Genomic DNA, 27,350 nt, shown 5'->3' with positions numbered 1-27,350 from the left:
AGCTAAATCCAATTAATTAAGAAGGAATTAGACTCAATCTAATTAAGAGAGATGAAGAAAATTTCATTCACTTATTAGAAAACATTTTTTGAGTCAGACCCTGACTCAGTTATAAGTAGTTAACAGAACAAAGTCCCTGATTTCATAGATTTTACATTACAGAGCTGTGCTGTCCAATACAGCTATTAGACAAGAGTATCTAAATTTAAATTAATTAAAATTAAGCAAAAATAAACATTCATTTCCATAGTCAGATTAACTAGTGCCCAGTAGCCACATGGGGTTAGTGGCTAGGTTGGAACAGATATAGAACATTTCTAGGAAGAAAACTACCTTATAACTTGACTAAAGTAATGACTTATTGACATAAAGCCTCAAAAAAAAAAAAAAAAAAAAAAAGAGAGAGAGAGAGAGAGAGAGAGAACAATAAGAATTTATTCACACTCTCAGAATGAGAATGTTCAGACTGCATCTTAGGAATAGAACAGTTTGGCTGGTTCATTCCTAATCACCTCTGTCACAATTATATATTGCAGGGCTGGGGTTGTGGCTCAGTGGTGGAGTACTTGCCTAGCATGTGTGAGGCACTAGGTTTGATTCTCAGCATTGCATATAAATAAATAGATAGATAGATAAATAAGTGAAGCTTTATCAAGAACTAAAAAAATAGCAAACAATTATATATTGCATCCTGAACTCCTCTGCCTAATTCCATATTAATTGAACCACATTTTGGATAACTTACTTTCTTACTACAGCTACAAATTTCTCATTATAAATTAGTGGCATTCTGGTTTACAAATCAATCACTTAGGAGTTTAATAAAAATGAGCTGAGAATCAGAACCAGACCTCTTTGCACTATGGTCACAGCAGGAACTATCAGCTGCCCATGTTCTTCCTTTATGTAAAAATCCTGATTTTATTTAGTATAGCCATGAGCCAGTGATAATGAGTTAGAAGACTACAATTTTTGCCTTCCTTGACTGCATGCCTCCATGAAATTGCTCTCAGTAGGACTCCTAGAAGAGCTCTTCAAAAGGGACACACAACTGGAACAAACCTCTTATGTCCTTCCTCTCTTGTGGCTGCCTGCAAGAACAATTTGATGGCTGGAATTCCAGCATCTGACACATAACTATATGAACAGTGGAAAAGAAGGGAAAAGTCTGGGCTCCTGATGCCCATGGAGATAATCATACTTTGAATTTATTCTACATGAAAATAAACACTTATGTATTTAAACCGTTGTAATCAATCCTGGATAAAATGAGGAGTCCTTCTAAGGTAATTTTCTCATATGAGGACTTTGTGTGAAGAAGCCAGACGACATTCTCTTTAAAATCTCCTTAAATGCAAGAAATGCCAAGTTTTTATCAGTTGTAAAATTTAGGACAGATGTAGATTTTGTTAGAAATCACTGCTTAAATCATCGTTAAGGAATAATGTTGTCAAAAAACAATTTTTAATGATATGAAAATGAAAGATATTCAGTTTAGATAAAGGCCTAATGTTTGCCATTTTGTCAGTGACTTACAATTAGTACTTAATTTTAGCCCAACAAGTTGTATTCCTGGTGTTCTAAATAGGCATTTTCAACTACAGTACAGATTTTCTAAACCTGCAGAAGGATATGTATAAAATATACTAAAATTCAAATCAGATTCCTGAGATCTTTTTTTTTAGAATGTGTAATCACAAAATTGCTGTGAACTATCAAATATGAACCTGAAATAGGAAATCATAAGGCTACAAGTTGATCGGCTATCTGCAATCAACAAGGGGATCAGCAATCCATTATTAGTACTGGGATGAAATAGATCATCTTTAGTACAATATGTATTAACAAAGTCCCCAAAATGTTTTCAAATACCATAGAATTAATGGAATAGTTTCAGGACATTTCTGAAAAGCGTTAAATTTTGGGAAGAATTATGCATTGAAATTCTAGCAACATTTATTGCTCACCTGTTGAGGATACTAGGCATTTTCTCAATTTTTTAAAACTCTCTTGTATACTAAGACTCAAGGGAAGCTGACTTTCCCAAGGTCACAGAACTAGTAAAGTCAAGATTTCAATTTAGGGTGCCTTGGTCTCTTCAACACTTTTTCAGTGTTTTTATGTATCTTGGAAAAAAAATGTTTTTCTTTGGATAAAGAGCTGGAAAAAGTAATGTTTAAGGGCTCTGTATAAGTGAATGGGAATGTTTTAAATAATGTGAATGTTAAAGCTAATAAAATCCTGGAATAATCTTATTGGGGAAGGTACTGATCTCAGAAGTGCTTTACCACTGAGCTATATCCCAGTTCTTTTTCTATTTTAAGACAGGGTCTCATAAAGTTGCTAAGTCGCTAAATTGCTAACATCCTCCTCCCTTAGCCTCCCCAGCTGCTGGGATTACAGACATGTTCCTCCATACTGGGTGAGGATCCCATTTCTTAGATGACTGCCACTTTGACTTCATCATCCCAATACTGTCCTACGTCCTGTTCTTTTACAGGCTTGCTCTCTTATTCTGATGAATGCCTGCGTTTATGAAAAATTATTAATGTATAATAATCGCCTGCTTCTTTGACTCACCAGAATGAGAATTTCTACAATCTGGATCTAATCTGTTCACAGTCGCAATCATTCCATTTCTGTGGAAATTCCAGTGCCAGGAATACGGTAGAACACAAAAATAGAGGGGTAATGGAATAAGCCCTCAAGTTTCATCCAGGTATATACAAAGACCATACCTAAAAAGGTGTGTTTGGGGTTTGTATTGTTGTTGTTTTTGTACTTAGTAACTGGGTCTAAAGTCCTTCAAGTAACACGTGGGCAAGTGGGAAATTCCTTATTTTTGTTTGGTAACTTTGTGGCACCGGATATAAAATTTACACTTCATCTTAAATGTGACAACATATCCTTTTTTTTTTTTTTTTTTTTCAAACAAAGCACATAATTCAAGCCCAGGTCTTCAAGCCCAGGTGCAAGACAGAAAAGATGTCTTTAGCTGTCCGCCACAGATAGATGAAAATTTTTCAAATCTGGGGCAAATGAAAGAGATAAAAAAAATCCGTGTAAACGTCTATGACACCTTCCTTTCTCACCAGGTCCCTCAGCCCCAGGCCCCGCGCCCGCCTCGATTCCCCCCGGGGCTGAGGTGGACAGCCCGTCCGGGTCCCACCACCAGACTCAGCTCGGCCCCCACAAAGGCGCGGAGAAGTCCAGCTGGAAAGCCGCTGAAAATTTCTCTGAGGCTCTAGGAGATCTGAAGAGCCAGACAGGCCGCGCGCCCTGCCCTCCACCTCGTAGACAGCTCCGCCGTTCCCTCAGGATTCAAGGTCCTAGCCCTCAGCACTAGAAATCCCCCTACATCAGCTGACATTTTTGCTCCCGGGGAGGGGGGAGAGAAGGGAAGGTGCCAGCGGTGAGCAGCGCTAGGCGTGAGGCGGAAGCCTGAGACGTCATCTAGGCCCCACCCAGGCGCAGCACCTCCAGGGGCTGCCCCGCGGGGTATGGCCACCCGCCCCGCCTCCCCAGCTGTGCCCCACCCCGGCCGGGGAGCGCCCTGGAGCCCTTCCAACTCCCCTCCCCCGCGCGCTCCTCCCGCCCCACCTCACGCACCCAGCCCAACGCGATATTATGTCTCCGCGACAAGTTCCCGGATGCTCGCCTTCCCTCTTAGGACCTCGCCGTAGCCCCACCCCCGCGCGGCTCTGCGTGCCACGTCACCGCTTGCGGCGCTTCCGGAGGCGCAGCGGGCGATGACGTAGAGGGACGTGCCCTCTATATGAGGTTGGGGAGCGGCTGAGTCGGCCTTTTCCGCCCGCTCCCCCCTCCCCCCGAGCGCCGCTCCGGCTGCACCGCGCTCGCTCCGAGCTCCGGGCTCCTGCTAAGCTAGCGCTGCCGCCGTCTCCCTCCAGTCGCCATCATGATTATCTACCGGGACCTCATCAGCCGTGAGTCCTGACTGCACTACCCTTACTGGCCCACGAGGAACTGGGGTGCGGGTGGGAGCGGAGAAGGCGGACACCGCCGCCGTCCTGGGTCCAGGGACGCCGGCCACCTTTCCGGGGGCGGGGGCGAGGAGGGATCGGTGCCGGGGAAGCGCCCGAGTCTCGAGCGCTGGGGCGGGGCAGGGGGCCGCGTGCGCCTGCCCGGCGCGGGAAATGGCGGAGCCGGCTCCAGGCCTCGGTGCCGGCGCACCGTGATGAGTGGTTCCCTGTCCCCGAACAGATGATGAGATGTTCTCCGACATTTACAAGATCCGGGAGATCGCGGACGGGCTCTGCCTGGAGGTGGAGGGCAAGGTGAGTCGGTCGGCCGGCCGCGCGGGGGAGGCAGAGCCTGGCGGGCGGGCTCGGGTTTCCGCGACTCCCCCGCCCGAGGTTGTGCAATCCTCTCCGCCCCCTCCTGGCGGAGGAGTCGGCTCTTTCCGGGCTCGGGTTTTTCTAGAAAAGTGGAGGCGGAGCTGAGCCTGGAAATAGGTCCGCCGCCTCGGCGCCCATCCTCCTTCCGGGCCTTCCGGGACAGGTTGACTCTGGTTTGGGAGCCCCAGACTCTTAAACGTTTGCCCTATTGAGAAAGCATAAACTGCTGGCATAGGAGTTATTTTGGAATTTTTTCCCCCATTTTTGTAACTAAACTACTTACTCTAATACAGATGGTCAGTAGGACCGAGGGTAACATTGATGACTCGCTCATTGGTGGAAATGCCTCCGCTGAAGGACCCGAGGGCGAAGGTACCGAAAGCACAGTAATCACTGGTGTTGATATTGTCATGAACCATCACTTGCAGGAAACCAGCTTCACAAAAGAAGCATACAAGAAGTACATCAAAGATTACATGAAATCGTAAGTGATCTTAACACCCAGCCAAAGGCTGGGATCGCTTATTTTAATAAGTTCTTTAGTAGTAGATAGCTTATTTTAAGTTCTTATGAAAGGCCTGAAACTTTGTTGAAAAGCTCACTGACAAGGGTGGTTGCTTTCAGTAAACTACTGCGAGCATGCTTAAGCATGCAGTCTGGTCTTCTTAGAATGATATTTTTTAAATATTTGGAATTCTAAACATTTCTTGAGATTCCTTCTGTAAAGGAATAATATCTTAATTGTGCTATTACTTTGCTTATTGAAAGCTAGGCCTAGTGTTGCAGAATTCTTTGTTGCTTGTACTTGTTACTTTAAAAAATTTTTATATTGTTCAAAGTTCTATACTTTTAACAATCATTTAATGATACTGTTGTAGAATCAAAGGCAAACTTGAAGAACAGAGACCAGAGAGAGTAAAACCTTTTATGACAGGGGCTGCAGAACAAATCAAGCACATCCTTGCTAATTTTAAAAATTACCAGGTAAATACTTTCATTATTTGAATCAAATGGGTGTACTGTTTTAGCTGCAAAAACAGAGGTAAGTTTCATGACATTTCTCAGTTCTGCCTTCTTGGACTTTCTTAACTTCCTAAATATTCCAACTTTTATTTTAAATTCCAGTGTCTATGACACTGGCTTTTGGATGCATCTGAGCTTGTTGGATCTGTTGTTGGAAAACTTAAGTGACTTCCCTTGACCTCTAAAATGTAATTTTAAAACAATACACATCACAGACTGGCTTTAAAACTTTTTAACTAACTTGTATTTCCATTTGATATACTTTAAATCATTGTCAGCCTGACTACTGAAGCATGCAGGTTAGTTGGAATTTCATGTGGGCTTGATAAAGTAAAAGTTCCTAGAAAGCCTAAAGTGTTCCAGGATTGGTACACTATTTTGATTTATTAGTGCTTTAATCAAGTGAACTGATGTTTGTGAATAATGAGCACTGCTTTTAGGTATCAGAGCTTTTTCTTGCTGGAATTGCTTGATTTTTTTTTTTTTTTTTTTTTTAATGGTGTAATAGGTTTGCTTTGATATGATACATTCATATATGGTGGTCTAATTCTGGGTATTTGTTTCCCAAGTTCTTTATTGGTGAAAACATGAATCCAGATGGCATGGTCGCTCTCCTGGACTACCGTGAGGATGGTGTGACCCCATATATGATTTTCTTTAAGGATGGTTTAGAAATGGAGAAATGTGTAAGTATGAGAAAGTGGTTTGAAATCAGTAATTTGTGAAAATAGAGATTTTAGGTATGATTCTCAGTGTTTCTTGACAGAATGGATTCTACAACAGTACTTTTAAAACATGGGATTTAGTTTGCTTCTCTTTGGGGATCTAGAGAGGATTGTATTTCACATGTAATAGATTCTTGTGGTATAAAGGCCTAGAATCTTGGTTATCTACAGAAAACAATGTAGATGGTTCAGAGACAACACTCTATGTTGACCTTCTCCATTAGGTATGATTTCCGTTTCTTCTATTTTGACACACATGCATGAGTGGCACTCTGGTTTACTGATAATTAGCAATTGATCATTGAAAGTCTGAGACATTATATTCTAGTAAGTAGCTAGAACTGACTGCTAAGAAGATCATTTTTAGTAAAAATAAGTGTATGTTTGCTGTGCAAGGAACTTCCTGCAAAGAGGCTGTATGGAAACAGACATTGTTCTAGCTTCAGGGCTTCCTATAAATTAAGTAGAGGATATGAGCAAAATAAATGGCAACAGTGGCCTAAAATTAGGGACCGTACGAGATGGTTGACCATTCATACTCCATTTGAGCTTTTTGGTGGTATAATACTGCAAATTATGTATGCATAATAAGACTTGATGCATAATAAGATTTTTCTGGAAAATGTGCTACCTCCAATTGGGTAAGGATGTTCTGCATCCACTGATAGACCTTGAACAATTTGCTGTTGTTCTTTTGGTTTGCACTAGGATGCAAAAGAAAATAATCCCTGCGCTTTCTGTCTGTCTGTGTGGCAGTCCAGATTGAATTGGGGAATACAGCTGTAGTTTAGAAAAGTTGGTACTCTTTATTGGAAAAGGTGTTAATGTGATCTTACTTTATTTTTACAGTAACAAATTTGGCAGTTATTTTGGACCTATCATCTGTCATCATAACTGGCTGCTGCTTGTCATCCACACAACACCAGGACTTAAGACAAATGGAACTGATGTCATCTTGAGCACATTTATTTTGACCGTGATTTATTTGGAGTGGAGGCATTGTTTTTTAAGAAAACATGTCATGTAGGTTGTCTAAAAATAAAGTGCATTTAAACTCACTTGAGAGAATTCTCTTAGTTTAATACATGTTTAAACTAAATCCAACCTGTAGTGTTCCTGGAGAAGCTAGAGCCTGATTGTAGGCCACCATTAGAAAGCTGACTGTCTTCAGATAACTCCTGCAGTGAAAACTACTTCTGCAACTGGAATCTAAAACACAAGAATCAAGGTTTTAATTCTGACTTGTAATAAAGGGAAAGACCATGCTCATAACAGTGCCAACATTTGAAGTGTGGAACTTACACATTGCATCACCTACAACGGAAGTAGTTAACCCTGGAAGAGGTTACCAAAAGAATAAAGAGACACTAACTCAGTTGGAAGCAATGTATTGTCTGAGCTTATTTTAACATAAGTAGAACAAGTTACCTGGAATGAATTGCCAATTCCCTGGTAACTAGAACAGGGGTTGGCAAAGGGGGTTCATTCTTCTACCTGTACAGCTCCCCGTGGTGGTTGTAGCTTTAAATGTTGGGGGGGTGGTCAAAAGAATACCTTATGGGATATGAAATTAAATTTTGTGTCCAGTTTTTTGGGACACTTTAATAATGTATGGTTTGACTATAGTTTGTAAAATGGGAAAAGCAGTTGAATATGATGGTTGGACCTTTTAAGTCATTAAAACCCAGGTCCCTTTATGAAGCACACCAATCCCTCCTTTGAAAGAAAGGGAATATCTGGTGGCCAGAGGAGAAATATCCAGAAAAGCTGTGTGCTTTGGAATGGATATGAATATGCATCTGACAGACCTGGAGCAATTAAGGATGCTGCTAAGGTTTTCACTATTAGGTGAGAAGGAAAAAATGACCTTGCACTTTGGCAACTAAGATTGAGAGGGAAAATTCTTTTAGTAAATGGAATATTTTGCTTGGTTTATTATATCTTTAAAAGGTTAAACATAAAAAAGACCAGTGACTTCATTGACTCCATTTGGACATGTGAGTCCAAAGATCAGACTATGGAATTTGCCATATAATTTCAAAGAATGTGGTCCTGAATTTAAGGCTAATAGGTTAATAGTGCCCCCTGGTGATGGAAAGCAGACCCAAACACTGGACTCCAGTTAATTTAAGCATTCTGGCTCTGACATGAAATCAAAGGGAAAAAGTACCAGCCCTATTTAGGCCATTACTGTCTGAAACATTGTAATTAGTATTTAGGGTGATCAATTCTGTTAAAACCAGGACAATCTGGCAGAGGGGTAAGGGCTTTAAGGTAACATCTAAACTGAGGTCTGATAGGTGAGCTGGCCCTGGGAAAGTGAAAATGAAATAGTAAAGGCTTTGTTGGGGAGGTGAACAGGTTCTCCTGCCCCAACATCTCAAAAATTCCTTAGTTGTCCCTTGTTAATCTTTATAAGTATACCCGCCTCCCAATCCATGTGAAGATCCAGGTAGTTATACTATCCCTTTTTTTGGGGGGGAGGGGTCTTTGGTTATTCTAGAGTCAGGTTAAGACATTTTGAGATGAATAAGTGATATATTGCTTCCTGAATACATCAGAAGTACATGTCATTTTGTTTGACACTAAGTTTGGTACAGGCAGGTTTTTATTGGCCCATGGCCAAGGGTTTTGTTGTGTGTATGGAAAATAAATGAATAGAGAAGGATTTTTATAGTGTCTAGAGAAGGATTTTATAATGTGGAAAGAAGGTCACATTCGTATGTGGAGAGAGGTGAGCAGACCATCCAGACAAAAGAACACATTCACAGTCTGGAATGTGCTTAATGTGTTCTAGGAACAAGATGGCCACTGTGCTGACCCAAGAAGGTGAAAGGAAAGAGTTGAAGTAAAGAAGTATGATTGCATATGGGGAAAGACCAAGGCGTGCAGGAAAACCACAGTGCTGCTTTGAACAGAAGAGTTATAAGACTTAAATTTTCAAAGATCACTTTGGTTCCTGTGGAGCAGGGTAAAAATTATAGAGCAATTATGCATTTAATGCAATATTTCTAGGCAAGAGATGACAGCAGTAGTAGTAGTGATGGTTGGAAATGAAGGTAGAGGCAGTAAGCTGTGCTGATGTGTGAGGTGAGAGGTGAGAATGAACTTAATGAATGGATTGAGCAAAATGAGTGACAACTGTTGGATTTCAGTAGTGGGGAAGAAAGCCTCGTTAACATGGGCTCCAAAAACACATTCACAGGCAGCACATGGCTCATGAAATGTCATAATACAATTGTGTGCTTGTTATTACATCTGCTTAAGCAAAAGATATGTGAATGACTCATTTGAATCATTAGAAATTTTTCTCAAAATTTAGTTGAATTGCTAGATTCATATTGTATTACCATTCTGAACTACAGTGTATTCAATAATTCGCTACAAAGTGAACAGTAATGATGACACAAGATTGCAAGAAGAACAGCAATGAACCTCAATAACTTGGAAAAAATGAATACATGGATATACATGTATATCCTTTGAGTGTATACACGTGTGCTCTCATGTAAAGTGGAGTGACCTTGTCTGGTAGTCTATACTCTGAGTAAAATGGAACTAAACTCAGGTGGATTTGAATTCATTGGTATCATAGTGATTGGTGATTTACAACAGTAGGTCACTACTGCATGATCCTTGATCCTATGGTAGAAGTATACAGTTAACAGCCTGCTAATGGGCACAAATCTACCCTCCACCTCCAAAGAGCTCCAGCTTTGTGGCAATTAGCATGTATTTCTGGAGACTTTGCCCATAAGAACTGAGGGTGTAACTTGATATTTTTGGAAACATTTAATAATCATTATTTCAAGAAGTCCTTGAATTGTTCAACATAAAGAAGTAGAAGTCCTATATACCTTCTATTGAATAAAGCTTAACTGATGTGAGAGCCACCTCAATAAGCTAGATACTTGGACTGTGCAGATAAGTTAAAAATCATGTTGACAGTTTATATTTATCCACGGAATTCCTCCAAGTCCATTCCTTGGCCATGGCGGCAATGATATACAACCAACCATATGTAAGTCAGCAGTCCAAAATAGATCTTGGAGTACTGCAGGTGCACGTTTTTAACTAAGAGGATATTCAGGGTTTTTGTTTGGTTGGTTGGTTGGTTTTGTTTGTTTTTGAGAGACTGTAGGCCATGAATTCCTCCTGTTATACATGATTTCATATCATTGTGCCTGGAGGTTGCCAATTGCAATTCTATATGCTGGGCCATGAGAAGCTCTGGTGTGGATGTGGTTCTGGCAGGGTATCGGGAGTCACTCTGGAAATACACACCCTTAAGTCCTGAGCAAGAGATACAGAACAATTATTGCGCCCCGCAATAACTTGGGCTTTACCTCCGCTTGGATAATGAGGCATGGCTCCAAGAGTAGGCATCACCCTGTGGGATTGAGTTACACTCACCTGTTCCTTTATAATCCTACTCCTTTGCCCTTTTTGGGATAGAATGTTCCATGGAACTTCCCCGTGGTGTGTGTGTCCCCTATATAAGAAATAAAGAATTCCAGTAGTTCTTTCTTTCCATGGACCCCTAAGGTCGGAGAGCCATCCTGGATTTTGAAAAGGTACTTCTGTGTGTGTGTGTGTGTGCTTTCTTTGCCATTTCTTAAGTTATTGGAATAGTCAGATTTGTAAACCCAGCATAGGTCACCAGCTAGGATAGATGGCAATAGCAGGGGTGATACAGTTCAATGAGAAAAATATTAAATTGGAGCCTAGAGGAAAATTCTTTCCAAAGTAACTTGTCAATGTTTCCCTCAATTACTGCCTTTCTTCCTCCTGTGATACACTCGGTGTCCATTCGTTGAAGTCTGCATTATGCTCTTTTATGAGCTTAGAGGTCAAGCAGAGAGCACAGATAGAAAACACTATGCAATGTTTTTTCTTGTGCAAGTAACAAGTTACAGACGAAATGAAAATTAAGACATTGGGTAACTCACTGGAGGAGTCCCCTGACTGGGAGAGAACATACAGAGACAGTTCATATTCAACCTTTAAAGGACAGTTTTTCTAGTTTCTGTGTTTGTTTTTTTTTTTTTTTTTTTTTGCTGGGGCTGGGGGGAGCCCAGGGCTTCTCACATGCTAAGCATACACTCTTACCACTGAGCTACAACCCAGTATCTTAGTAAAGTATTTTAGAAAATAGTCCTGTAGCGCTACTAGACAGCCTTTGGTTCTGACATTCATTTGGATATTAGAAATCTAGTCATGTATGTGGTGATTGTCCTCATGTGTAAAGGTGACAGATAAATCATAGTTTATTATCAAATGCAACTTGCACATAGCCTCATTGAGAGCATAGGGTTATGAAATTATTCTACCCAGTGCATAGTCTGCCATTCTCTAGCTGGTAGAGATTTGGAAATTCGCAGAGAAAGATGGTATTTTCTGGACCGCAACTCAAAACAGAGCAATACTTGTAATTTCCCTTTCCTTAAATACATTGATTTGGGGGTTTTCCTTTAAGAACTACCGATTTATCGTGTAAGCAAATACTTGAACTAATATTCAACCTGGGGAAAAAGCTGGCTGGTTAAAAAGAAAAAGGTACTACTGTGCATGAAATTAGAAAGAAAAGAGACACTTTTTTTTTTTTTTTGTACCAGGGATTGAATCCAGGGGTGCTTAATTACTGAGCCACATCCCAGCCCCCTTTTTTGGGGGTAGGGGTGGTTACTGGAGATTAACTCAGGGGCACTCGACCACTGAGTCACATCCCCAGCCCTGTTCTGTATTTTGTTTAGAGACAGGGTCTCACTGAGTTGCTTAATGTCTCACCATTGCTGAGGCTGGCTTTGAACTTGCAATCTTCCTGCCTCAGCCTCCTGAGCAGTTGGGATTATAGGCGTGCTCCACTGCACCACGCCCCAGCCCTTTTTTGTATTATATTTTGAGACAGGATCTCACCGAATTGCTTAGGACCTTGCTAAGTTGCTGAGGCCGGCTTTGAACTTGCAATCCTCCTGTCTCACAGATACCTTTTTCGACTACCTCACTGAGGTGGAACAATGTGTCAACAGATGGTGAGTATAAAAGGGGAAGCTAAGTCAACTCAGAGGCTGGTGTGATGCATTATAACCTTTCTCCATGGTGATCCTAGCACGCCTTTCTTCCGAAGCCTCCCCTGGTGTATAAACTCGAGGGGAATTCACAGCAGTGAATTTTGTCAGGTGGAACATGGGCTGGGTGACTGCCATGGGATCGGTAGAACAGTAACACCAACTGCTGGCATCTATTAAAAGTAAAAGTGACTAAGCCTCTGAAATGTGGTTAAGTAACGTGCAGCCTGTTCCACTCCGATCAACAGACAAGGAGGGGGGCACTGGGGGTGTGAGAGCTGCACAGTCTTCCTCTGGTGGAGGAAAGCTCTTTCCTTACCATCATCACTAGGCTCAATGTGTCTAACAAAGGACACATTAACCAGAGAAAAGCATGTACTATTTTTTTTTTTTTTATTATAAGTTTTACATGACACAGGAGCTTCCATGAAGAAATGAAGATCCAAAGAAACAGGTAAACTTGCCTATGTTTATGCTTGGGTTTTGGGTTTTTTTTTTTTTTTAAGAATATAATTTAATCTTTTTATGCTTAGGGTTGGTAAAGAGTGGACGCAGGGGTGTGAACTAATGGAAACAGATGGGGGAAACTTAGCAAGGCCTGTTTGTTCAGATTCCCTCAGTGTCCCTGGGTCTTCAGAGATGCCGATGTTCCTTTGCTCTGGGAATATGAAGGGCACCTCTCAAATGAGAGTTTTATGATATGTTTCAAGGAAGAAGGACGAAAGGGAAAGGAGGGGTGTCTTCCTGCTGCTTCTGTTATTTTCAAAGGCCAAGATGACATATTTGGGGGTAACATGTCCTGAAATCCCCCATTAGCATCCCAAGAGCAACATGGAGGCTCATTTTTCTAGGCATTCACTAAACCCTATATAAATTGGGTGTGTGAGTTGTGCAAATCTTTCAACTACTGATTAGCTTCCACTATCAAAGATCCTATGAAAATTTTGCTGGATAATTCTTCTCTTCTAATCCCTCAATCTGCTTTTATCTCAAGCCACTTTTTATTACCCTCCAGTCAATCTCCTGCCTGTGTTAACTTTTTTTTTTTTTTTTTTATACTGGAGATCAAACCCAGGGTGTTTGACTACTGTGGCACATCCTCAGTCCTTTTTATATTTTATTTGAGACAGAGTTGCTTAGGGCCTCAGTAAATTGCTGAGGCTGGCTTTGAACTTGCGATCCTTCTGCCTCAGCCTCCTGAGCCACTGGGAATTTAGGCATGTGCCACTGTGCCCAGCCATTTTGCAATTCTTAATAAGAGGATGCTGCATTTTTTATTTTGCACTGGGCCCCACAGATTGTGTAACCAGTCCCAGATGCGTGCCTGGGTAGATGAGAGAGGTATGTGTATATTCTGTTGAAGGTTGGTAATTAGTGGCAGGTGAAGCAAGGGAAGAGGAGAGGCAGAGATAATTTGTTGACAGTGAAGTTCTTTGAATAACAAGACATTGACCAATGAATGTGATTTAATCTAATAAATTAAAAATGCAGATAAAAGCTTTGAATATATGGATTTTTACATTTGGCTCTTCTCCAACAAAGAAATATGAGAATAATTGAGACTGATATCCCAGACAAACATTTCTTTTTCTAAATCATAGCTAAAGTTCCAGTCAAGAGCAATGGTACAGGCCTAAATCCCAACTACTTGGGAGATTCAGGCAGAAGGATCGCAGGTTCAAGCCCAACCTCAGCAATGTAGTGAGACCCTGTCTCAAAAAATAAAAAGGGCTGGGTATAGCTCAATGGTAGATCACGCCCTGTGTCAAAAAAAAAAAAAAAAAAAAAAAAAAATCATGGCTAATATTCCTGAGCAGAAATGACCCATTTGATGGAATGACCATCTTGACAGGGGTGATTATCAAGAGGATGTACCTAAATTTCCAGCTGGGTGGCACTAGAGCAGATTATGCTAAGTGAAGCTAGCCAATCCCTAAAAAACAAATGCCAAATGTCTTCTTTGATATAATGAGAGCAACCAAGAACAGAGCAGAGAGGAAGAGCAGGAGGAAAAGATTAACATTAAGCAGAGTCATGAAGTGGGAGGGAAAGGGAGAGAAAAGGGAAATTGCTTGGAAATGGAAGGAGACCCTCATTGTTATACAAAATTACATATAAGAGGTTGTGAGGGGAATGGGAAAAAAATAAGAAGAGAAATGAATTACAGTAGATGGGGTAGAGAGAGAAGATGGGAGGGGAGGGGAGGGGGGATAGTAGAGGATAGGAAAGGTAGCAGAATACAACAGTTACTATTATGGTATTATGTAAAAATGTGGATGTGTAACCGATGTGATTCTGAAATCTTTGTAATGTTTTGAATAAAAAAAAAAAAAAAAAATTTCCAGCTGGGCACTGAGCATTGAATGTCTACTTTGTAACTAAGTATAGGACTTGGTAAGGTCTAAGTGAAAAGTTTTTTTGAGGTTGTTAAGAAACTATTTCCTTCCATATAAACCTATGATGAAATTCTGTTCAAAGTCCTTCCTAATTGGGCCACTTGCTGCCTGTTCAGCCTTACCTGCGCCCCTCCCATTCTCAGCTGCCAGGTGGAACACAAATGTTCTGACCCTGATTTGCCCCTTGAACTTTCCCCTCTCCTGAAAAATTCTTATTCTTTTCTACCCAGCCTTCAAGGGTGGGCCACTTCATATTTTGTTTTGTTTCATTTTGTACCAGGGATTGAACTCAGGGGTGCTTAAGCATTAAGCCATAACCCCACTCCTTTTAATTTTTTATCTTGAGAAAGGGTCTTGATAAGTTACTTAGGTCCTCACTAAGGTGCTGAGGCTGGTTTTGAACTCAGGATCCTCTTGCCTCAGCCTCCTGAGTCCCCACTGAGATTACAGGCATTCACTACCATGCCTAGTACCACTTCAACTGGGAAAAGTTTATAACATTCTTTTTTTTTTTTGGCACTGTGGGTTGAACACAGGGGTGCTTTTTAATTTTTGATATAGGTGCCACAACCTGCACCACCATTGATTTAGAAACTGGCAGTGGGTGATGGGAGGTTAGAGAAGACAGAGAGAGAGAGAGAGAGAGAGAGAGAGAGAGAGAGTTGGGACCAGGAGGGACTCTGTCCTCTGATGGAGCAACAATGATCCAGAGCTAGCTCACCTTATATATAGGTTTTACCATCAAAAGGGTTTTTGTGAGGAAGTTTCTTCAAAGCATGCAGGATTGAAGGTTGAAGAATCATAGCCAATTATAATTATCTTTTTGTGCTCATAATTCTCTACCCCTGGCAGCTGGTGTCTGAACTCAGGGTCAAGACTGGCAGTCTCCTGACTTTCACAGAACCTCGTTAAGCAGGGCATCACCATAGCAACTGGGCTGAACTTGACCTGAACTTTTGCACAAGAAGTTCCCAGTGCAAGTGCAGGCTCCTGCTTTGAGACAGTCAGAGATCCTGATCCAAGTCACTGCTCCCCACAGACAGGGTCTCGATCGCTAAGATGCTTAGGGTCTTGCTAAATTACTGAGGCTGGTCTTGAACCTACAATCCTCCTGCCTCAGCCTCCTGAGTCTCTGGGATTATAAGCATGCACCACCACACCCAAGTTCTTTTTAACTATCCTACTTAACACTCACAAACAAGTGATATGAGCCCTTCTCTCCTCAATGGAAATCACTGAATTCCCTCTCTTTTTCACTACTCCTGAAAATAGGGATGGGGTTTTCTTAGTCTTCCTTCTTGACCAGTAGAGCACAGCTAGCATTCAGCAAGGATTTACTGGGGAGCAAATAATGAACTTCATGGGTCCTCAAAATGCTTTGGACTGTATTTCTCCCTAGATTGCTCCTGTCTTTTTAGGCTATTTTGAGACAATATCTCACTAAGTTTTTGAGGCTAGCCTTGAACAAATGATCCTCCTGCCTCAGCCTCCCAAGTCTCTGGGACTGCAAATGTGCACCACTGCACCTGGCTTGCTCCAGATCTCTCAAAGGCAATCATTAAATATGGATAAAGTGGATAATCAGACAATATGTTGACCTGAGGAACCACAGGGTCTTCTCTCTGAAGGCTTTCCTCATGAGCCCTTAGCCATAGTGGAGTTTAGGTTAGGGTACTTTATCTCAGGGTAATGTGAAATGCTTCTCTGCTATCTTAATTGTGAAATGACTATTTTTCAAAGCATTTAATGTTTGTAAATGTTTAGCTTTCCTTTCAGTGTCTGGTTAATTTTAATGCTCTTTGCATTTTCTATTGCATAATAGATTTTTTTAAAATCCTACTCATGATTCCAAAGTTAGGTCCAACACACAACTGCTTAGTGGGAGATGTGGCATTTGGCTGAATTTCGAAGGATGCAGCATCTTTGTCTCATCCCTGGCCTTACTTCAGAACTATCTGCTATGACTTTTAAAAATATAGGTGGAATTCTTTGCAATCCTTATTACAGAGGAGTTTCTACACATTGTCAGAAACTGTAAAGGAGTTGAGATTTGACCCTATTTGCAAACTAACAAATAAGCTTACCATGGTTTCAACATATTCCAACCAAAGACATAGACATCTGGGGCAAAGATATAGACGGTTTATTACTCATGCTAAAATAGCAGACAGCAACATCTTGCATTGGTTCCTATGCCCCATCCCCCAAGGGCCATGTGATGGTCAGATGCCCCCAAATTAGGAGACATGCACTGCACATGCCCCCAAATTAGGAGACCCTGAGCTTCTATAAAGCTGCTAGCATAGCTGTTCCCCTGAATGGGGACATTACTCATTACCCTGGATTGTAAACTAATCTCTGGAGCAGACAGGGAAGGTGATTCTGGGTTTATGACCCTGAGATCCCTCTGAGAAGTCACATCTCTAAATCTCCAACTTCTCAGACTATTTGTATTAAAATATGTCCTTTTCCTGAAATAAGGCCTTCACCATGCATGCAAGAACATGATAGATCCAAGGAGGATTATCTCCAAGCACTACAAATCAATAAGAAAAAAGACCAGAAACTTGTAGAAAAATGAGCAAGGGGTATAATCAGAGAGTTCTCAGAGTAGGAACTATAAGTACTTGATAAACATATGGAAAAATACTCAGCCTCACTCATAATACAAGAAATACAAATTAAAATCACCCTCTGATACTGTATCTCACCTACCAATGGGCAAAGATAAGGCATTTGGCTACCCCTCTGTTTGCAGAGGCTTCAGGGAAACAAGCCCTCCCAGACATAGGGAGTGGAGAGTGTGAGGGGGTGGAACCCCTGTAGGGGGCATAGCCATTGACACAGTTCTTGGGTTTCTGGAAATATCACTGCCAAAGAATTGGTGTGTCATAGAAAGAATTTCTTTTAAGTATTATTTAAGATAGCAAAGATTGAGGTAAGTATTTATCAACAGAAGGCAGTTTGATAAATTATGGTAAATTGAGATATTCAATGTAATTCTGGGTATGATGGCACACCCCTATAAACTCAGAGCTCCAAAGGCTGAGGCAGGAAGATCACAGGTTCGAAGCCAGCCTCAGCAACTTAGTGAGATCCTGTCTCAAAATAAAAATAAAAGGAATGGAGGTGTATCTTAGTGATAGAGCACCCCTGGAATTCAATCTCCAGGACCACACACACACACATACGTACACACACACGCAGGTACACACACACACAGATGCAGTTATAAGAATGAAGTGCTCTTTATCTAGTGAATGAAATAATGTGCATTTTTATGTAAAAAGGCAAGGAGCAGAGTAGTATGTTGAAAAGAAAAGAAACAACTAATTGACCAGTCTCTGCATAGAATGTCTCTAGAAAGAAACACAAAGAAAATTTCTGGAGGAAAACTAGAAACACCTCAGAAGAAGATTTTCTAGTCTACTTTTTATGATTTTGAATCACAAATGTATTAGCTTTTCATTAAATAGACTCCATTTTTTTAAATGCCAAGACCCATATCACACCTGCTATGGCTTGAATGAGTGTCCCCCAAGGACCTAGGTGCTAAGGCTTAGTCCCCAGGGGAGGGCTATAGGGAGGTGATGGGATCTTTAGGAGATGGGGGCTTCGTGGGGGATTATTAATTCATTGTGGGTGTGCCCTTGCAGGTGATTGTAGGACCCCAGTCTCTTTCTCTTCATTTCTGGAGATAAGTTGAGGACTTTGCTCCACTATGCACTCCTACCACGATGTGCTGTTTGGCCAAGCAACAGGGCCAAAGTAAACCTTTTTTCTTTATAAATGAATTATCTCAGGTATTTTGTTGTGATGATGGAAAGCTAATATAGACACACCATACCTACTGAATCACAATGATCAACTTTCATTTTTTTAAATGACACCTCTCACTATGCTGTCCAGGCTTACCCAACTTTTGGGCTCAAGCACTCCTCCTTATTCAACATATTCCAACCAAAGACATAGACATCTGGGTCAAAGATATAGATGGTTTATTACTCATGCTAAAATAGCAGACAGCAACATCTTGCATTGGTTCCTATGCCCCATCCCCCAAGAGTCATGTGATGGTCAGATGCCACTGCACATGCCCCCAAATTAGGAGACCCTGAGCTTCTATAAAGCTGCTAGCATAGCTGTTCCCCTGAATGGGGACATTACTCATTACCCTGGATTGTAAACTAATCTCTGGAGCAGACAGGGAAGGTGATTCTGGGTTTATGACCCTGAGATCCCTCTGAGAAGTTACACCTCTAAATCTCCAACTTCTCAGACTATTTGTATTAAAATATGTCCTTTTCCTGAAATAAGGCCTTCACCATGCAAGAACATGATAGATTCAAGGAGGATTATCTCCAAGCACTACAAATCAATGAGAAAAAAGACCAGCAACCTGTAGAAAAATGAGCAAGGGGTATAATCAGAGAGTTCTCAGAGCAGGAACTATAAGTACTTGATAAACATATGGAAAGCTAATATAGACACACCATACCTACAGACACACCATACAGAGACACATCTACCAAGTAGCTGGGACTCTAGGCATGGACCACTGTGCACAGTTCAGAATGTCCATCATTTTTATAGCTCCTCTGGGAATTCTACCTATTGAAGGTTGAAGAGCCACTACTTCAGAAATCATGGGAGGGAAATGAGTCCATTGCATAACTGAAAGGAAAACAGCCAGCATGGCTGGGTTGCGGTTGCTGCTCTCTTGCTAAAACAAATACAAACACCAGTGTAGAAAAGAGTCTTATAAGTCAACTAATGATCCCACCCCATGCTCAGGACCCTTGATTCACATCCCTCCTAACCAAGTAGCCTTGAATGCCCTGCATTTCTCCAAGTGTGGATGGCCTCCTTTTCCACATAATATCTTAGAGCAATAATAGTATAAGGCAACCTAAAATTACATTTGCTTTTTGGGGTAATGATATCACACAGGTGACTCATATTGAGCTTTCTGATAGCTAAACTCCTAAGTTATTTTTTCATGACCTCTGCTGCAAAGTAGGTCTGTCTCCTGTGCATACACCGCTGCTGTTAGATTTTGGATTCACAACAGGAACTTGCATTGTGATACCTTTTTCTCACTTTGCACACCAGATGTTTCAGAATCTGATTTGAGCTGTAGATATTTTCCTTCTCAATTCCTTTTTCTTTTTTTTGAAATTCCATTTTAGATCTGCTAAAACAAATGAAAGATATCCTTTTGCATCAGTTTGGCAGACTTCTAAGTCTGGAAGAGGGCATGAGGAATGGCTAGAGTGCAGAGGTGTTATTTCAAAATCTGGGTTCTAATTAAAGTCTCGCCCCTTTTGCAGCATCTATTCAAGCCTCAGAATCTTCACATAGCAAAGATACTGATACATGCCTTGTTGACTCATTTGGTAAATGGAAGCTATATGGGGGTACCTTCACCATGAGAAATTCTAAGAATACTGGTCTCTGCTGTGAATCAGCACAACACACAGGATGCCTGTGCACTGTTCTCTGACTTTGGTGCAGCCACGAGAAAAGGATTTGATAATATATTTTAGGCACCGGGCATGATGGTGCATGCCTGTGATCCCAGCAACTCAGGAGGCTGAGGCAGGACAATTACAAGTTTGAGGTCAGTTTCAGAAACCTAGTGAGACCTTGTCTCAAAATAAAATTAAAAAGAGTTGGGATATAGCTCAGTGGTAAAGGGCCCCTGGGTTAATCCCCAGTACCACACACACATGCACAGAACATGTTTTAAGGGAGAGGGGGATGAAGAAAGGATGGTTAATGGGTACAGGGGTGCAGTTGGATAGGAGGATAACTATAGCTGATGACAATTAATTGTATATTTAAAATAGCTAGTAGAGAGGATTTTAAATGCTCCCAACAGGATAAATGTCTGAGGTGATGGGTCTGCCAATTATCCTGATATGATCATTGCACATTGCATATATACATTATTGATATATCACACTGCTCCCCATAAATATATAATAATTATTACATGTATACATGTAAAAATAAAAATATTTTAAATTAAAAATATATTCAACTGCTGGGTGTGGTGGTGTACGCCTGTAATCCCAGCAGCTAAGGAGGCTGAGGCATCGTGAATTCAAAGCCAGGCTCAGCAACTTACTGAGGCCCTAAGCAACTTAGTGAGACCCTGTCTCAAAATAAGATATTAAAAAAAGGTCTGGGGATGTGGCTCAGTGGTTAAGCACACCTGAGTTCAATCCCTGGTGTCAAAAAGAAAATATATAAACATATACAGATGCAGATACATGTGTATATGTGTGTGTGTGTGTGTGTGTGTGTGTGTGTGTCTATATATATATATATATATATATATATATATATATATATATATATAAACTATTTTTAAAAAGAGTATGTTTTATACTAGACAAAGGCACCAAAAACATAGCCTATTCTGGGATAATTGGAAATTCACATGTAACAAAATGAAATTAAACTCCTACTTCTCACCCTGCACAAAACTCATCTCAAAGTGCATCAAAGACTTAGGCACTAGACCAGAGACCCTGCACCTAACAGAAGAAAAAGTAGGCCCAAATCTTCACCATGTTGGCTTAAGACCTGACTTCCTGAACAAGACCCCTAAAGTGCAAGAAGTAAAATCAAAAATCAATAAATGGGACAGACTCAAACTAAAAAGCTTCTTTTCAGAAAAAAAAAAAAATCAATAACAAAAAGAGAGCCTGCAGAACGCGAGAAAATCTTTACCACATGCACTCAGAGCATTGATCTCCAGGATATATAAAGAACTCAAAAAACTTAACACACACACACACAAAAAAACAAACAAACAAAAAAAAAAAAACCCAGTCAATAAATAGGCTAAGGAACTGAACAGACACTTCACAGAAGAAGAAATACAAAGGATCAACAAATATATGAAAAAATGTTCAACATCTTTAGCAATTAGAGAAATGCAAATCAAAAGTACTTAGATTTCATGTCACCTCAGTCAGAATGGCAATTACCAAGAATACAAACAACAATAAATATTCTTGAAGGTATGGGGAGAAAGGTACACTCATACATTGCTGGTGGGACTGCAAATTGGTACAACCATTATGGACAGCGGTATGGAGATTCCTCAGAAAACTTGGAATAGAACCACCATTTGACCCAGCTATCCCACATCTCAGTTTATACCCAAAGGACTTAAAATCAGCATATTACAGTGAAGCAGCCACAGCAGTGTTTATAGCAGCTCAATTCACAATAGCTAAACTATGGAACCAACCTAGCTGCCCTTAAACAGATGAATGGATAAAAAAAGGATATATATATGTGTGTATATATATACACACACACATACACGTACACATACACATACACACACATACACATACACACACATACACATACACACACACATACACACACATACACATACACACACACATACACATACACACACACATACACACACATACACATAGATAGATAAATATAGATCACCTTTGTGATTTGCCAATGCTAAAGACATCGGAGGCCACTGTCTTCTCCCTCCTGAGAGGAGCCAAGAAGATCCAGTCTTAGGGTGCTCCAGATGGACAAGAGAAGAATTTCCCAACTACCACCCAGGCTATCCATCAGGCACTGACAGGACTTCCTTGTGAACACGTTTTTTTATGGAACGATCAATGTGGCAAAGAGAGAAACCTTTCTGGAACATTTATCCCTTCACAGAGGTCAGGGCTGCATCAAAGCACAAGATAGTAGGAAGTCTTTAAAAAAATTCCTTTATTTGTTCTTTTTAGATATATACGACAGTAGAGTGTGTTTTGACATATTATACATACATGGAGTATAACTTATTCTAATCAGGATTCCCTTATTGTGATTGTACATGATGTGTAGTTTTATTGGTGGTGCATTCGTTTATGAACATAGGAAAGTTATATCCAATTCATTCTACTGTCTTTCCTATTCCAATCCTTCTTTCCTTCCCTTCATTCCCTTTTGTCTAATCCAATAAAATCCTGCACCCCTGCATCGTATGTTAGCATCTGCATATCAGAGAGAATGTTCTACCTTTGTTTTTTGGGGGGGGATTGGCTTATTTCACTTAGCATGATAGTCTCCAGTTCCATCCATTTACTAGAAAATGCCATAAATTGATTCTTCTTTACAGTTGAGTAATATTCCATTGTGTATATATGTACAACATTTTCTTTATCCATTCATCTGTTGAGTGGCAGGTAGGTAAAATCTTTGAATCTTGTGACTTGATGGTTTCTCTGGAGACTTCAGATATGTTTGCAGCATATCGTTTCCTTCTCTGCTTGCTTGGGCCCTCATTCTATTTTCTCACTGTCACCCCACCCTGGTGTGTCTTGGATTCTGCCCAACCTCCCACTGAGATTTAGTTCCAACTGAAGCCAAACATAATCGGACCAACCTCACCTCCCTCATTATATTGATCAGAGGCAGTTTGTTTATATTCCTTCTTAGGAAAAAGATGGCTCATCCAACTTCAATAAAGGCCAGGTTGAAATGTTTCAGTTGGGACAGGTGATATTGGTAGCATCAATGGCCTCTCTAGATCCTGCCCTTTGCAATGAGACTTTGTAACTTTTTCCTCCAAGGCATGAAATCTATTTCTCACCAACCTTGTGACTTGTTTTGACAGTGCGACTGTAACAGAAGTGTTGATGTGACAGTTCCAAGAAGAGGCTTCCAGAGACCTTGTGAGTCCATCTAATCTCTCTCCAAACACTGTCTCCCCACAAGAACACCCCTGGGCTGCCTGCTGGGGAGGAGAGACCAAGCAGAAGAAGATGAATGGTGCCAGCTGAGAAAACCACCCCTGAGTGGCCAGTGGACCCGGTGGGTGATAGTGGCCAGTGGACCTGGTGGCTGATAGCTGAGGATTGTGTAGGTCTTCCCCAAATCACCTGAGACCCGAACTGCCCAGCTAAGCTCAGCCTAAGTTGCTGATCCACAAAAATCTTAAACAAGATTGGGGGTGGTTTGGCGCACAGCCTTATTTTGGTAATGGGTGACTCTCTCAGAGGAGAAGGAACGGTTCTGATCTTTAGAACTGCAGTGACTCCCACAAATTGTGTCACCAGCAAACACTTATTAGCATGTGGTTGTGTGTTGTGAAAAAGTCCACATGGATGCTTCTGAGATTGAAATCCACATTTTTACATAATTTATTTCACTTAACATGGTTAAAATCTCAAAAGTGCTTTCTTGACTACCTGCACAGGTCTGGATCTGGGCAAACTCCAGTCAGAAGTTACTTGTCTTAGAAGAGAAATTGCTCCCTATGTTTAAAGGGCCGTTTCCTCCCCAATCACCTTTCTGCTTGAAGAATAGACCTATTTTCGTCTTCTCCTCGGGTGCAGTCCCTGCAGGCTGTGGGTCATTATGCAAGGCAGCCAGGCTCCAAAGGAGGGTGTGTGTTGGTATGTTATATAACCACGTGGTGCGCTGTTAGGCACAAAGCCCAAGTCCTGTCACCCACCACATATGGAGCTCTTACACAGTGACATTTTTCCGCAGTGTCTATGACATTAGACTTTCCTATTCTTCCTTAGATTTCTTCATAATATTTTCCTTATGGATACATAGCTTCTTAAAACATCTGAAAGTAGCTCTCCCTCCAGCTTATAGCAGGTTAGAAAAAGAAGAAGAAAGCTTCTATTTTCCCCTCTGTTGTTTTGTTCCTTTTTATTTAATAGCAGCCTAGACTTTAATCTGAATATAGAACGACTTTCTGGGAGCACTGCAGGACTTTGAACCCAGGAGGGCTGTCATTACTTTGCCACTTGAAAGCCACTTGCCCCAGCTACTGACACTCCTTCTACATTTCCACTCCTTGCACAAACCTCAAGTCTCTTTATAGCCAACCTTTTATTTTTATTTAAAAAAATTTTTGGTACCAGGAGTTGGACTCAGGATTGCTTAATCACTGGGCCACATCCCTAGCCATTTTTCAATTTTTTATTTTAAGACAGGGTCTCACTAAGTTGCTTAGGGCTTTCCTAAATTGCTGAAACCGGCATTGAACTTGAGGTCCTCCTGCCTCAGCCTCCTGAGTCTTTGGGATTACAGGTAAGTGCCCCCGGGCCTGGCTATAGCCAGTTTTTAATTAACACACTGTTTCTTTCTCAATAATCCTACATAAACTAGAAAGGTGAAACCTTGTTTTGCATTCTTCTTCTTCTTCTTCTTTTTTTTTTTTTTTGATACTGGGGTTGAAATCCAAGGCTCCTTTAACCCAGAGCAACATTCTGACCTTTTTAGTACTTTTTGTTTGTTTTGAGCAGGGTCCTGCTAAGTTGCTTAGGGCTTACAAAATTGCTGAGGTTAGCCTCAAACTTGCAATCCTTCTGCCTCAGCCTCCCTAGTCCCTGGGATTACAGGTATACACCACTGTGCCTGGCTGCCTTGCACTCTTCTGAAGCTGGTGCTTTCTAAATGGTGTGGTGAAGGGTTGGTTTTCTTTAAATTTCCAATCTGGTCTATAAAAACTTTTTTGTAAATGCAATAAACATGAATTACTAGAAATGTTGGCTGGAAATAAAAACATATAAAATACAGTTTCCAACTTATATTATTAGAGTATTATATTTCATTTTTAGATTCAATAAACAAAAATTATTCTGTCAAATTTCCTTAAAATCACTAAATACTTTCTTCCCTGGACTTTGGACTATACATGTTGTGTAACTGTTTGGCCTGAACTTAGTTTAGAATTTGGAATCTGGCCACACAATCATTTCACCCTTCTTTTCAAAGCTTGCAGAACTTTGGCCTGACTTTCAAAAAACTCTACAATGTGACCCAAAAAATCAGCTTTATCAATGGATAACTTATGTACAATAAGTGTATAGCCAATGAGTTTCAATGGATTGTTTTTGCACATGAAATGTTTTTCCACCATCAAGGTACAGCCACAAAGCCTTTCCATCCCTTTCCTCATCCACCTCGCCCCCAGGATTCCCTGTGTCCCCGGTTCTAAGCAGCCACTACTCTGGTCACTATAGATTAGTTCTGCATTTTCCTCTCATTCTTTTTTTTTTTTTTTTATGTCTTTATTTTGACAAGTCAAAACTGCAGTCAGTCTTAACAATTCCAAATTTTGTATTTTTCAACCTTTCTGTACAGAAAATAACAAAACCCCTCAAAACAGCCAGTTTTCCCCTCACACACATTGTTCCATCCACAACCACGTTAATGACTCAGGTGAGGATCCACGTTGCTGGGTACCTCAGGACCTCTTCCCTCTAGACAGCAGTGTGGTGCTCCCAGATGAAGCTGCTTCTGCTTACTGTGAACATTGTGCATAAACCTTCGAGTGACAAGGATTTCATTTCTCTTGAGTAAAAGCCTAGGAGAGGAATGGTTGGGCAATATGGTAGGTGGATATTTCACTCCAAAACCAATTTTCCAACTCTATTTCCCATGATTCTTACCTTCCTTTGAGCCGAACTGAACTATTCACGTTTGCTCAGACATGTCCTGGGATCTCCTGCCTCTATGCCCTTCTTTTTGTCATTTTCTTTCCAGATCACACCCAGATCAGCTCGATGGGAATATTCATGGGACTCCACAAAGACCTCTTTTTTTCCCCCCAGTTAGAATTGACCGGCCCCCTCAGAAAATCAGATGTTTACCTCTACCATTCTTATGGTGATGATCTCTTTCATCTTGAATCAGAGTTCTTGTCTCTTCTGCTGGATCCTAGATACTCCTGATCACAGGTTTTATATCCAATTCAATCCCATGATCTCCAGAGGACCCACCTACTTCAGTAGAGAACTGAAGTATATACAGAGAGTATATAGTAGGCACTCAGCCAATGTCTACTGAATAATGCAGCCAATGCTATATGAAAAAAAAATATTAAAACTTGCCTTCTTTGTATGATTAAGATTTCATATAAGAAGTACCAAAACATCTGTTTCTCTGTCTTCCAAAGTAGCTGTGCATATTGAACTTCTTGTATTCTGAAATTCCACTATTAAACATCCATTCCTATCTAGATATTATCAATGAGTAGTAACATTGCAAAAAGAGACAACTAGGTTTTTATGACATACTTCCTGATGGGAAAATAATGCCATCAACAAAATGGTCCAAAGATCAAACCTGAATCTGATCAACTTCCACAAAGCAAACTACAGCAACTACAGAGACAGGGGAAGCATTAAGCCACAAGACCATGATGACATCACCAAAGTCCTAACTCTGGGGAATTCTAAAGGACAAACAACTTGGGTGTGTTTTTGTTTTAACAAATACATTGAAAGAAAAAAGACAAAAACTTAAAAGGCAGATCAACCATTGGCATGTATGGATTTCATTTTGATCTTGACTGAAACAAACTGCAAAAAAAATTGATGACATTGATGATATTATGGGTTTTTTTAGAGTATTAATTTTTCAGAGAACATTGTTTCTGAGATTTATTTTAAAACAATATGGAAAGGGAGAAGTGAATGGCAATGTGGATGAGGCCCGATTGGCTCTGAGTGGTTAATTACTGAAGCCAAAAGATGAATACATGGGGTATATTATATTATTGAAATTTTCCATGATTGAAAAAATAAAGCCAACTACCTTTGAGCGAAAGTCTTCCAGGCTCCAAAGGCCTTTTAAAAAGTGTTGGCACTCCCAGCAGGTTACATATTAACAGATTATTAATCATTAACATTTTAGCGCTTACAAGTTTCCAATAACTTAACCCATTAAGTCCAAAGTTTTCAATTCTGCAAATATTTCAACAACATTGACATAAATGCATTA

At 40.6% G+C, this 27,350-nt stretch overlaps 1 protein-coding gene and 1 non-coding gene across 2 annotated transcripts; both read left to right on the top strand.

The window, feature by feature from the left end:
- Nucleotides 1-3,754: 3,754 nt before the first annotated feature.
- On the top strand, nt 3,755-7,161 carry Tpt1 (tumor protein, translationally-controlled 1). Its single transcript, XM_076872401.2, has 6 exons — nt 3,755-3,944; nt 4,222-4,295; nt 4,649-4,839; nt 5,234-5,339; nt 5,948-6,064; nt 6,953-7,161. Exons 1-6 carry the CDS (start codon nt 3,917-3,919, stop codon nt 6,953-6,955), a joined length of 519 nt encoding a protein of 172 aa, XP_076728516.1. The 5' UTR covers nt 3,755-3,916; the 3' UTR covers nt 6,956-7,161.
- Nucleotides 6,756-6,885, top strand: LOC143411919 (small nucleolar RNA SNORA31). The gene has a single exon (XR_013092922.1). It is a non-coding gene; the product is annotated as a small nucleolar RNA SNORA31 (small nucleolar RNA).
- Nucleotides 7,162-27,350: the final 20,189 nt, after the last annotated feature.

This window comes from Callospermophilus lateralis, chromosome 12 (genome assembly GCF_048772815.1).
Source record: "Callospermophilus lateralis isolate mCalLat2 chromosome 12, mCalLat2.hap1, whole genome shotgun sequence".
NCBI lineage: Eukaryota > Metazoa > Chordata > Mammalia > Rodentia > Sciuridae > Callospermophilus > Callospermophilus lateralis.
The sequence above is the reverse complement of the archived record's forward strand: the minus strand, read 5'-3'. Positions and strand labels throughout refer to the sequence as shown.

Excerpts from the sequence above, each read along its gene's own strand:
- Tpt1 (XM_076872401.2), top strand. The coding sequence starts at position 3,917 with ATGATTATCTACCGGGACCTCATCAGCC. Across the intron at positions 4,296-4,648 it reads GCCTGGAGGTGGAGGGCAAG|ATGGTCAGTAGGACCGAGGG; the intron begins GTGAGTCGGTCG and ends ACTCTAATACAG. Across the intron at positions 5,340-5,947 it reads CTAATTTTAAAAATTACCAG|TTCTTTATTGGTGAAAACAT; the intron begins GTAAATACTTTC and ends TTGTTTCCCAAG.